Source organism: Mesoplodon mirus (assembly GCF_964341445.2).
Source record: "Mesoplodon mirus genome assembly, chromosome: 18".
NCBI lineage: Eukaryota > Metazoa > Chordata > Mammalia > Artiodactyla > Ziphiidae > Mesoplodon > Mesoplodon mirus.
The window spans coordinates 61,921,893-61,935,182 of NC_138994.1; the positions used below are offsets into that span (position 1 = coordinate 61,921,893).

General features: G+C 40.4%; 1 protein-coding gene across 9 annotated transcripts in view; it reads right to left on the reverse strand.

Annotated features, from left to right (window-relative positions):
- Nucleotides 1-11,888: 11,888 nt before the first annotated feature.
- Nucleotides 11,889-13,290, reverse strand: part of VMP1 (vacuole membrane protein 1) — a 129,289-nt gene continuing 127,887 nt past the window's right edge. For 5 of the 9 annotated variants that reach the window (XM_082603217.1, XM_082603220.1, XM_082603216.1 and 2 more), the window contains one exon: nt 11,889-12,364. In XM_082603217.1, the coding sequence (XP_082459343.1) occupies nt 12,221-12,364 (144 nt within the window). In that variant the 3' untranslated portion in view covers nt 11,889-12,220. The remainder of the gene's footprint in view (nt 12,365-13,290) is intronic. The other 4 variants (XR_014291858.1, XR_014291859.1, XR_014291860.1 and 1 more) reach the window with 4 other exon arrangements.

Below are 13,290 nucleotides of genomic sequence, written 5' to 3' on the forward strand. Positions count from 1 at the left end.
TCCCGGGCATAGAGAGCCAAAAGCTTTGAACATGTAATTTCTTAGATTACTGGGTAACTGGCGTACTATGTGTCACTCAGACATTATCCCACACAGCCAAGATGCACCCCTATAGGCAGTGAGTACAGTATAAATTCAAACTGTTTCTTATTTTCAAACCTTTTCGCTCTCCCCCATTTGTGCTTTTCTTAAGAGCTCTTTAAGCGGTAGAACCTGTTTCTTCCCATTCATTCCCTCTTGCTTCTAGCTTTGAGTACTCGCCCGCAACCCCTCACCACTACTATCCAGTCAGCCGACAATCCCTTTCTCCTTTCTTTAACCTGTCACTTAGAACTCAGTAAGTGTGCCCATGATTCACTATTCTCAGTCCATTAATTCATTCAACCAGTATCTATTCACTGCCAGGCACTGAACAAATGCTAAGTATATGGGGATCAATACCACAAAGTCTAAATGAAGAAGCTTACAATGGACTTCAGTTTCCTTCCATACCTGGTGCTACGATTCTAGCTTCCTAATTATTGCTTATTATCTTGCCCATGTCCATGTTCAGTTTTTTTTTTTTTTTACAGTAAAGATGTGGTACAAGGTAAAGAACCGTGAACTGGGACCTTTAGTCTAGGCTCTAAATTTGTCTGAAGCCTCCTCACTGGCTCTGTAGATTTTACTGTGCAGTGTACATACCAGTGATTCTTCTCCTGACCACCATGTTTATCACACTTGCATTCCTGTCCAAAATTTTGTTTTAAAACATGCTCCATATGTTCCCATCCCGCTATTCTCTCCGCATGAGCTCAAGGTTTGGCAGTCAACCCTTCCTTGTTCTTCCACCTACCTTCCAAATATGGCTTTGCCCACTAACTTGTCATTTTTGCAAATAATCCGTTATTTAATTTAAGAGATATTTGCTCATCTGTATCAATCACATTGTTTCCTATGGGTTTTAGGAATGTGAGCTTAAAAATCTGGCTTTATATTTTTAACTAAATAACTTCCTACTCCTACACTCTGAAATGTCTCAGACGATGCAGTGTCAACCTTATTAATAAATGGAATCCCATTTCCACTAGCAGGAATGTTAAGATAAACAATGTAAATATTTTAAGAACGCAGTGTTGGGTCAGTGTTGCAGAAGATATGGCATTCACGGGAGAAGAGGGAAAAGAGAGAAAATCCTAATCATTTAGACTCTAGGGAGCCAGTGAAGCAGGGGAAGAGATGAAAAGGAAGGTCAGGGGAACTGATGATGATCCCAAAGAACTGCTAATAGCTTATAAGCATTTAAAAAAAAAAAAAGAAATACTCGATGGTTTTTGAATTATGGACTTTACCTAATGATAAAAAAATCTAATAGCTTACAAGAATAGCATGAAAAACAAGAAGCTAAATTACATGTTGCTTAGCAAATAATTCTGTGTTACCTGAATTTTTCTCCTTTGCCAATGATGGAGCCAATACAATGGATACTTTCATGGCTCTCTTGTCCTGTGAATTTAATTATTTACATGGTAAGTACACAGAAATTCAAAGATTTTTGTCCAATCTTTTTGTCCAATATTGGCTGTCCAATAAGGTAGCCATTAGCCACATGTGGTTAGTAAGTGTAAAATACATACTGGATTTTGAAGATAATACAAATAAAATAATGTAAAATATTAATATCTTAAATTGTGGAAATGATATTTTGGACATAATAAGTTAAATAACTTATTCAAATTGGTATAATACCTGTTTTTTTTAATTTTGAAGTATAGCTACTAAAATTTTAAAAATTAGATATATGGCTTGCATGATATTTCTATTGGACAGAGCTATTCTAGACATTTCAGGAGCAAAATCCTGGGAATTGTAGAAACTGGAGTTGAACAAAGCTTGTCCTTACTAGGTGAGAGTTCATGGGAACATGATAGTAAGAAACATGACATGAGGCAGAAAGATGGAAGTTTTCCTTTTTTTAAAAAAGAGGGGCCTTGCTTAAGCTCCGCTCATGTGAACAGTATGAAAGGGGCAGGATATGAGCTTAATTCCACAAACATCCATTGAACACCTGCAAGGAAAGACACTGTGCAAAGATGGGGAAATAAAAAAATGAGGTAAACCTGGCCCCTGCCCTTTAGGAGTTCACCATTTGGTATATTCCTTGCTGCAGATCATATGCCTGACTCATGTAGAGACTCTCTGTTTACTGAACAGATTAATATAAATGTCTGAAAAACGATGGAAGAGACGTAAAGCTGCAAAACTACAGAGACACAATAAAGCTTATTAAAGGTCCCATATTAGCAACAGATCTCACAACTATTAGATGAAACTAAGGACCTGGAAATGTAATTAAAAATATTTTGTTTCTGAAGTCATCTTATATAATTAAGAGCCACTTAAGGCAATATAAATTCAAACAATATATTAAAAGAGAGTGTACAGCTGCCTTTGTTTGCAAGTCCTTGCCTAAAATCTAAATTCCTTGTCCTGGAATTCTAAGCCTTCTAATGTTCGGCCATTCCCCCTCTCCCACCATTTCCTTTCTGTGTACTGTAGTAGCCAAAGCTGACAGAAATGGCTGTTAAATGTGGTTATGAGAAACACATAGATTCACCTACATGGTTATGTTTAGTTTTGTTCAGTAAGGACAGGGGTGGAGCTATCACTGACCTGAAGATACAGATGAGAGACACAGGCCCCAGTGACCCTGCCTGGCCCAGCTCTGCCCTACTGCTAGGATCCCAAGACCGAGAAGAATGGGAGGCTCAGAACATTTTTGAGCAGGACTCAAAGGACACATGCTAGATTTCATAGTAATTTCTTTGGGATAATATCTTAGGGGATTTCCTTCTTTTTTATATTATGCATTTCTTTGGCTTGCTTTTTTTTTTTTAAGCAAAGCCATAAAAACCCAAGATAAAGATAAAATAACTCAAAAAATGATCTTTCAAGGGATGTTAAGACCTGGAGACAGTTTGAAGAATGGAGGAATAAGTCAAGTGACTCAGAAGGCAGCAACAAGGGGTGGAATAGCCATCCTCATCGTTCTGTAAACTATCACAGAAATAGGGTGTAGGAATTATAGGATGCTCCAGGTTCAGTCAGGGGCAGAGGAGGAAGGGAGAAATTAAAGACTAACTTTGGGGTCCTCCTGTCTCAACATGGTCTTCTAATGAACATTGCCTACTGCAGGGAAGACTAGTAAATATATCAAACACAAAGTCTGGGAGCAGCCTGAAAAGAGGTGTATAAAGTAGGAAATCATTTATGTATGAAAGAACCTTTTATTTCTTCCTTGCAGAGACCAGGGATGTCTTTTATGCTCAGACAGATTATGTTTGAAGAAGAAAATGCAGAACATCTGCAAATTTCTTTGATCTCTACATTTTTCTACAAGCACTATTTTTCAGCTTCCTTTTTTTCCTTCTTCTGAAATTGTGCAAAGTATTCGCACACCTGTGCTTTTACCAGATAGGCGTCTCATTTTGTCTGATTCCATCAGAAAGCCAGGGACAGTCACACCCCAGTTCTCGAAGGCTTCAAAAACTGTGTACCTTCTTGAGAGTGGAATACTCAAGTTTTGCGCCTCTCTTCTCTACCAAAGGGTCATTACACAAGTAAATCTCTCTCCGTCTGAACTCTGGTGCTCCTGATGAATGGTATGATTGTGGTCATATGTCATTTATTCTGAACTCCTACCCAGCCAACTTCAATAAGCGTAACTCACTTACTGAAACATGTAAACAACCCCGGCACCAAAGCAGCCAAATGGAAAGCCGCCTTTACCACATGCTCTAGAAGGTGTAATAAAGCCGTGATTCTGCCTCGTGGCTTGGCAAAGGCAGTTGGGAGGACGCCCTCGTACTTGGGAGTACTAATGACATCTGGGTTCTAGGTGGCTGCCACTGCTGTCCAGGTTGGCACTACTGGAATCTTGGACTCTAGTAGAAATATACAGGAAATCACGCTGCCAAACTTTTCTCCTTATAAAGACAATCTATCCAGGAATTACCATCCTCCCAGTTCTCAGAGGGAGGAGCCATTGGCAAAGCAGGCAGGATACAACTGTGGAGAGGAATTTTAAAGCAGTTTCCTGTGGCTCCAAGGTCCAGTCACAGTGCCATTCTTCAAGAACAGTGCTACATAACAAGGTGAGGCTTCGATGATCACTTACAGGAAAGTACAGCGGACATACTACTCTAGAGAATTCTCTGAAAAAGTCAGGTGTATTCTCCGACAGGGAGTGGGTTGAGGAGTTAGGAGAACTGACATACACCCCTATACTAGGCCCCACCATTCTAGTGGTATCTTCCCTTCATATGTTCAAAACGGAATAGTGACTCTCTCTCTCAAACTTGGTCCTCCTCCTATATTCCTGGCTCGGTGATCAGTGATTATTGCTGTCTTCTCAGGGTTCTCTGGTGCCTCCTTCATGTATACTCCACCTCTTTCACTCCACCGTTACCTGGACTCTACTTAGGTAGCACCTCCTGCCTGGCTTTGAATCTCTGCTGCTGCTTCACCTGGGCTGTTGCAATATCCATTCAGCAAATACTGTGTGTGACCCCACCCTGTGCTTGGCTCTGAGCATACAAAGGAGAGCACAATAGTGTCTGCCCTTATGTGGCTTAGGTTCTAGTGGAGGAATGAGCAAAAACAAGAAAATGGACTAGTTGTGAATTATATGTCGGTACTTTAAAGGAAAAAAAAACGAAGCTAGGCAGAGAATAACAGAGGTAGAAGGCTCACTGGCCTTGTCTCACAGCTCCCTCACTGGTGTTTTCCTGGTGTCTCTCACAGGGCTTTTCCCTCACCCCAACCCCTACCTGGCAATTCAAATGCCACGTCCTCATGAAACCTTTTCTGATCCTTCCTAGTTGGCAGTTTTCTTCCTCTTCCCATTTTTTTTTTTTTTCTTATGGCCTTCATCTTACTACTCTACATTGTAGTCACCTGCATATTTGCATAACCCCCAAGAAGACTGTAAGCTCCTGGAGGGAGATCATTTTTCAACAGCTTTGCCTCTTCCCTATAGTACTTTAAACTATTAGAGAGGTTTTTTGTGTGTGTGTGTGGTACGCGGGCCTCTCACTGTTGTGGCCTCTCCCATTGCGGAGCACAGGCTCCGGACGCGCAGGCCCAGCGGCCATGGCTCACGGGCCCAGCCGCTCCGCGGTATATGTGGGATCTTCCCGGACCGGGGCACGAACCCGTGTCCCCTGCATCGGCAGGCGGACTCTCAACCACTGCGCCACCAGGGAAGCCCTAAACTATTAGAGATTTAAAAAGTGAGTAAAAAAAAAATTTTTCCCCCAACGTGGCTAATACCACTACTGGCCCTAACTGTTTCATAGGGTTGTTATGAAGATCAAATAAAACTCAAGATGTGACAGTGCTTTAAAAAAGAAAAAGGTCTGTACCTTTGTACGGATTGCTTTATAATCATAATTATAGCAAACATCACTCTGGGAACCTGCCCACACAGGATGGCTAAGAGCACAACTGGCTTTTCTAACCCTTGGTATAGGGACACACAAAAGCTGTTCATCTGTTTAAATGCAAAACTTTTTTGGCTGTGGCCTTGACTTTCTGCTGTCTCCCTTGTCCCATCACCTACCTTGTGATCACAAGATGAAACAAGTAAGCAGACGCTTGGACTTTTGCAATGGACTTCTCCGCAGAACTGAGTGGCTAAGAGCCAGAACGCCTGGGTCTGAACTCTAGCTCTGCTTCCATGCTTCCTCCAGCAAATCACTGAACTTCTCTGCCTTAATCCTCTCATGGGGCTGTTGGAAGGATTTAAAGATTAAATACAATACACATAAAACAACATTGGAAACAGTGCCTGGTCCAAAGCAAGCAAGCAATCATCAAAGTTACAGTAAATCCACGGTGCTTCCTGGTACAGGGCACATCAGAGTAGGTTCCTGGGAGCTAATCTTGATTGCTGGTGTTGTGTGATTGTGTACAAAGAACATACTGTGGAGGGGACATGGGAGTGGGAAGGGCCTGGTGCAAGGGACAGGATGGAGCACTGCAGTCTGAAGAGCGTCAAGAGTGTGGCCAAACCCTGTGAGGTTAAGTAGAGAAAGTCTGGCTGCTGTAAGAGGTTTAGGACTGTACTCAAGTGAAAGTGATTCTCAAGACGCTCCGAGGTGCACTAAAAAAACGAAAGGCACAGAAGGGCCTCCTCTCGTTATTTTTGGCTTTCATCTTTTTAAGGTGAAAAGAGGTTGAGAACAGCAAGGTTCTCTGGTGACACGGAGCGTTGGGCTTCAGCACTTACTGCCAAGAGAAGTGAACCTGAGCTGCTCTTTGTTTCCAACACAACCTGGTGAGGAGCCAGAGAAAGAAGAATAATCTGAATAGCCATTCCCCCACCTTTGGGGAAAGGCAGAACCCATCCCTCTTTTCAAACTCGCTCCACAAAAACAATTTTTCCCTCCATCAGAAACAGACTGGGACACAATTAAGCAATGCTGCTGGGCTGAGTCAGTCAAAAGTGGCCTGAAGGAAAAAGCTGCTCATGCTGTTCCCTAAAGGGGGATAGATGGCAACAAAGGGAAATGACGTTTGGGATTAGGTTGGGGGGAGAGAAAAGTGGCCGTCAGAGGCCTCCTTGAATAAACAAGGCTTTTCCCCAGAGGGCTTTGGGTGGAAGGCCATCAAAGCAAGCTGTCCATACTCCTCCCTGGAAACTCTCAAAAGGCCATGACTGTTAGCTTAGACAGGTGGCCTAGGGGTCCCTCTCGGCCAAAAATGCCCAGAATAAGCCCGAGCCTTCCCCTCAAGAATTCAGGAATATGGTTTCCAACACAAACAGATACTACATTGTCAAAATAGTGCTGGAGTGTATCCAAGCCTTCCCTTTATGTCCTTTGAGTCATTTGGAAATGGTTAACAAACGGGTTGAACACCTGGGCTGATTACCCCAGAAGGGGATTTCCAAACAGACTATGCTGTAAAATCATCTCTTCCCTTCCCCAAGCAATTCAGTTCCACTTTCTCTGAAGTGTGCCCTAAAGATTCCAAATTTTCTAACTACGGTCGATTCTAGGCTTACTAAATTACAGCAGCAACTGCTGCTGACACAAAGAAACAAGGAGCCAAGCAACTCTGTGCTTTTAAAAAAGGTTTTCTTTAAATTAAGAGGAACAGATGTCCAATGTTTCAAAAAGCCACACATTTGTGGATTTGGCTGACAAACCCTCTAAGCTGCATTTCATTTCTGTTCCCAGAGAGTCAGCCAGCCACTTAGAACTGACTCACTCTCTCTGGGCCACAGTTTGGGCCAGTATCCCAACTACAGAACTAGAATCCCAGATCTCAAATAAATCCAGGGTGTTAGGGTAGATAGTGGGGGCCATCTAAAACAACTTTTTAAAAAATTTAATTTTAGTAGCATCAACACCCACACAGCAAGCTGTGGAAGGCCAGTAGGTCAGAGAAAAGGAGCAAACAGTTGGCACTTGACTGTCCCAGCGCCACAGTTCTAAAGGCAATGAGTAAGCACCTACCCAGAACACGTTTCTGTTATAATCCCTCTTAGGAGTACTGGTTAAATATGCAAATACATGTAGGTTATATGCTGCACTTCAAGTCCTCACCCTCAACGCAAATGCATTACCTTAGGTGAACTCCTGGCCTTGCTGGGAAGGGAGGGACAGGAACCCAAGCCCCTGACTACCAGATACAAATGACTCAACTGCTTCTAGAAGTTTAAAGTACATTATGTGCTTTCTTTTCTTGCTGTCTTTGAGAATAAAGGAACAAAACACTTCACATGCAGCAGTTTTGTGTAGCATTTCATTGACTATGTTTTGTGACTACCAGAGAAGCTTTGATCATGTGAGCTAGAGACGGAATGTTACTTGGCTTTCAAAAATGGCTATTAAACTCCTGCTTAGGTTGTCTTAACTTTTTGTGAGCACATTAATAACTAATTATTTATCAATAAAATAAACCAATCTTGTGTGTTTTTGTAACAGGAATGAGACTTTCAGGTCTATTGAGGAAGACCTGGCGTGCCACCAAATCAAATTTTTCTTTTACTGTTTAAAACCTCTTTACACCCAGCAAATCTCACTGGATATTCCAGGTGGAGCTTTTCCAACAAGGTATTAAAAGCTGATCATTCCCTTTTTCCTCATCTACCTTCTAGTTTTTTTTAGTATTAACTGTCTTTATAATAAAAAAAATTAGAAAATGTCAACATTTAAAGCTGGTAAGATTAGACAAGTATTTTCAGTTATTCATAGTAAATTTTGTGTATCTGTGCTTTGTACCTTAACTAGGCTAGCTGGGAGCCTATTTTTATTTTATTTTTTGATAGGTAAGAAGTGGATTTATTTCGAGAGATGCAGAACACAGTCTGTCTCAGGCTCGAGCGGCCATGGGAGAAACACACTCCACAAAGTGTGGGCCATCTCAGAAGCCGAGAGGCCTGGAGAGCTATTTTTAGATTTAAGGTTTTGGTCTTACTAATCAAGTCATTAGTTCATTAATTTCTGCTTTTCTTTTTATTAATTTGTATCTTGGATTTAGTTAATAACTTCTTTAGACAGAGCATATCTACTCCCAAATGAGGGCATATACGCAGACAGCATCTATTTATTTACTTATTTTTAAATATTTATTCTTTTGGCTGCACTGGGTCTTGGTTGCGGCACACAAGGGATCTTCCTTGTGGTATGCGGACTCTTAGTTGCGGCATGTGGGAGCTAGTTCCCTGACCAGGGATCAAACCCCCGGCCCGTGCATTGGGAGCACAGTCTTTACCCACTAGACCACCAGGGAAGTCCCTGCAGACAGCATTTTAAATCCTACTTTTTTTTTTTTTTTTTTTTTTTTTTGCAGTACGCGGGCCTCTCACTGCTGTGGCCTCTCCCGCTGCGGAGCACAGGCTCCGGACGCACAAGCTCAGCGGCCATGGCTCACGGGCCCAGCCGCTCCACGGCATGTGGGATCTTCCCAAACCGGGGCACGAACCCGTGTCCCCTGCATCGGCAGGCGGACTCAACCACTGTGCCACCAGGGAAGCCCCCTACTTCTGTTTTTGAAGTGAAGTGAGTAAATGCAATGTTGTAAAATTCTTACATGTGTAGCAAATGCTGTCTTTGGTGAATTAAAAAATTGGTAACATACTAACATTTACAGCTTCTTTACATTTTATCTGATCTAATCCTTAGGACAACCTGGCTATATATCTCTATTTTTACAGATGAAATCTAGGCTCAGTTAAAAACTTTCTCAAGGTCACATTATGTTAGAGGCAGAGATCTAAACCATCATTAACAGACTAATGCACAGGAGGCAAACGGCAGGTTTCAAAATATATGGAAAGATTTTTTGATGCTAAAAAGGGGACTCCATGAGCTCTTGACACACCGGTCAGTCAAAACACAGTTCACCGCAGTTTACAAGAGGGCAATCAGTTATTTTTTTTTTTTAGCTTAATGAGTAATTTGTACTTAAGGAATCACTTTGAGTAACAAGCCTCAAGCTGTCCTACCAAAGCTACAGGTAGCACTGAGCACACTGGGAACACAGGCTGAGTTTGTTTGTAAGGAGTACTCGCTACTATATACACTGAATTAACTAGTGTAATTCAGCAATGTCACTTCCGGCCTGTCGTCTTCTGGATTTTTAGAGAATGCAAATAGTGGCCATTGTCCAGATGAAATTAAAATTCTCCCTTCCTTCTAAATCCCACACTCTGGATTATGGTGGTACAGAGAATACAGAAAACACCGCAAGTTCCCACATGGCATTGCCTGAGGGAGGTGCTCCTCAGTACTTTAGGGTATAAACCCTGATGTGTTGTACTGTATTGTGTTGCTTGTCAGTCACTGAGTTGAGACATGATAAGACACTGCAGATATTTAAGGCACAAAATGAGACTTAAACAAAGTAGAGATGGAATCAAAAGAATTCCCAGGCCCTTTCTTTTATTTGCAGTAACATCAAACCATCCATTTACAAATTTTCTGGTCTCCAATCAGCTGGAATTAACTAGGCATGTCTTTGGGATCATGTTGTTTGCGTCCACTTTGGTGGATAAAAGAAAGGAACAGACCAACCGCAGGAACAGAAGGGTAGCACACTGCTCCAGCTGGAATCCAGCAGAATCACCTGAACATGTCACACCTGAACACTTAGTGGAGGGAAGGAAGACGGCTGCTCTTCTTTTGTTTTCAAAGCAAATTCATTTGAAAGAGCGAACAAGCCATCATCACAAGTCAAATGTATGATATAAAGCACTTAGACCTTCAGCCTAAGAAACAAGTCTTTGTTTTTCTTATACTTTACCCTGAAATAAATTTACCAACAATTCCCAAAGACTTAGTACAAACAGTACAAATCATATTTGCTTTCCTCTTTCCTTTCTTCAGACAAACATCAAATAAAATGCAGGTGAAGGAGATGAAACACAACTGGAAGCTGATTTAGAGACTTATACTAACGCTAAAGAATCTAAAAAATTATACTGGTTAATGTGAATCTGTTTAAAATAAAGCATTTGGGTACTGCTTTTCATGTAAGTAACTGTCATACTGCTAGAAAGTTTCTGGGTGGGGGGAAAAAGACTGTTAAGAAGTCACCTTTCCAAAACCCACAAGGCACGTTGCTTGTCCTTTATTTATTTAGCTTTGATCACAGAGACTATCCCAATTTTCCACAGAATCCTCATGATACTGCTACAATATCATGGCATAAAAGATTCAAAGTGCCAGTAGACATAAGGACCAGTTTTTTTAATCGTAAACCATGATGCTCGGTAATGTTTGAATGGGAACATTTGATATGGATGGTCAGATGAAAGATACCAAAATGTCAGACAGCCCATCGACTGCTGTTGCCATGAGATTCAACAGTCAACATCAGTCTGATAAGCTACCCGACAAGGTGGTACAGCCATGGAGATGTCACGACGGTAGGCAAAACAAGCAGACATTCAGGCAGGATTTGATAAAACCAGGCATTTCTGGCCTGTTGAGATTTAAACCCAATTCTACACTCAACATAATGTCAGTACCAATTTTCCTAAAGGAAAAAAGTGAAACTGTTTATTTTTTCCCAAGCAAAACAAAATGACCAAGTTCAACCAGAAACATCCCAAAGGAAAAACCACATAAGAACAAAACACTTACTGAAGAAAGGCAAGAAAATTAGGTTACATATAAAAGTAAATTTGTCTGTTAAAATCAGAGTACGTGCTGGGCTAAAAATTAAGATATGAGAAAGCTTGTTTTTTTATAAAATGAGTCATTTTTCTCTCCATGTCCTTTGATGTGTATACTATCATCCCTCCTGTTTTCACAAGCCAAGAAGTCCCCATTGATATACCAGTCCCTAAGGTGCCATTTCAGCAGTGTGTAGCCAGCTGCCCAATTCCAGCCCAACAAAAAATGCTTTGGTGGTGGCCCTTTCATGCAAATAAATGAAGGCTTAAGAAACTGCGGTTGTAGGTGGATATGGCAAGGTTGCATTTAGTTGGTAGAAGCTAAAAGGAAGTAAAAATATCAAAACGCTCAAGAAAACGGACACAATTTTGGAATGATCAAAGATGTCTTTATAAAGTTTTTTCATGACTCCATTCTAAATATACAGAATAAAAAATGGTGTCAGCTCATTTGCGAGACACCAACAAGATTTTCCTTATACTGTCTCAAAATGGAAAGATCAGTTTCCCAAGAGGGTGTGCAATGCATCATAAAATGTCCTTTTTTCAAAGGTGGGATAGGAAGGGTTGGGCAAAATGGCATATTAAATTTTACCATAATAGACATGCAAGACTGTTATCCAATCTAGTATAATTTATATACACTTTTGATGACTTAGAAAAACAAAGAAGTCATTTGTGACAAGCCTAAAAAGCTTGACATATTTGACATACTTAGGAACCGTTTTTTTTTTTTTTTTGGTGTCCGGAATTCTTTAATTGTACCATGTGGGCCTTTGAAAATAACAAATAGAAGGCCAGTTTTTGTTAAGTTTGCTGCTTAATATCACATTCCACCCTAATAAAATACAATTTGGATTGAATTGACGGTGGATACCTTACCTTAACAAAGGAAGAGTATGTCAGTGCAAGATATGGACTAAACTGCTTTCAGGGGAAAAAAAAAAATTAAAATTGATACAGGTTGGAAAAGGGAATTTTCCTTCCTGGTTTGGAGTCCTCCCAATTTAAGGCAGAACCCGTCCATTTAAATTTTTGCAGTTAAAACTTTTCTGCTTATTTAGTTTTCTCCTCTGAGTTCAACCGCTGCTGGATTCGTCTGGCATAACTTTGTGCCATGGAGTTAATGATGGACAGGATGAAGTAACACACCATTACAACAACCAACTTCTCAAACATCCAGGACAACCAGTTTTCTCCCTGCAGGAAGAAAGGCAGAACAATCCACGAGAAATGCTTCATTAGTTCAGTAGTAAAAAGGGGACCACCCACCATGTTTTAATGAAAATAATGAGAACCTGGAGCTTACAACTTATAAAGCCTAAACAATTAAAAATGAAAAGTCTTGTGTCTTCAGCTACTGTGAAATCTACATTCAGGCCTTCTTATACCCAGCTATTAAGATTTCACTTTGTTAGATATAAAGTCAATGTTGATTCATATAGTTTAGAATAGGGTGAGTGTGAAGTCATCTCTTATCTTTCACTACATAAAGTCTTTGATTAAATCTTACTATCTGAAGTCACCATGGAGATACTTGGAGAGAGTAGTGTCAAGATAGTTACATGTATATATATTCTTGTTCCAGGATTAGGAGCAGCTTTTAAAATATAAATGTTATCTATTTCTGGAGTCATGTTTGGTCAACTGAGGGCAGCAAAGGGCCAGGTAAAGAGTGTAAGGCCATCAAAAAACAAAAAAACAAAAAATCCCCAACCAAACAAGGAAAACACTATGCTTCCTTCAAGTTTCCCATTTCAGGTTATTGCTTACTCATCCTCTTCTAGTCATTTCCTTTGCCGCAGAACTGTTTATAGAAAAGGCAGGCTTAACTTAATTAAGTTTTTAAGTTCAGTTATGTTAACAGCTTTGGTTTATATTAGAAAAAAATTATTTTCCCATCTGTGAAAAGAAAAATAGAGCAAAAATGAAGGAAGATATTCAAATGAACTCATTAAGTCCAATACTTTGTTATGCTATAAATTTTAACTTTTTAATTCACTTGGAAAGTATACTTGCTACTTATAAATAAATCATTTAAGATCAAGGTAATAACTCATTCTACATAACAGATCCATTATTTTCCATTAGCCCAAGGCTTGTTTTTGGGAGAAGATGTACAAAAT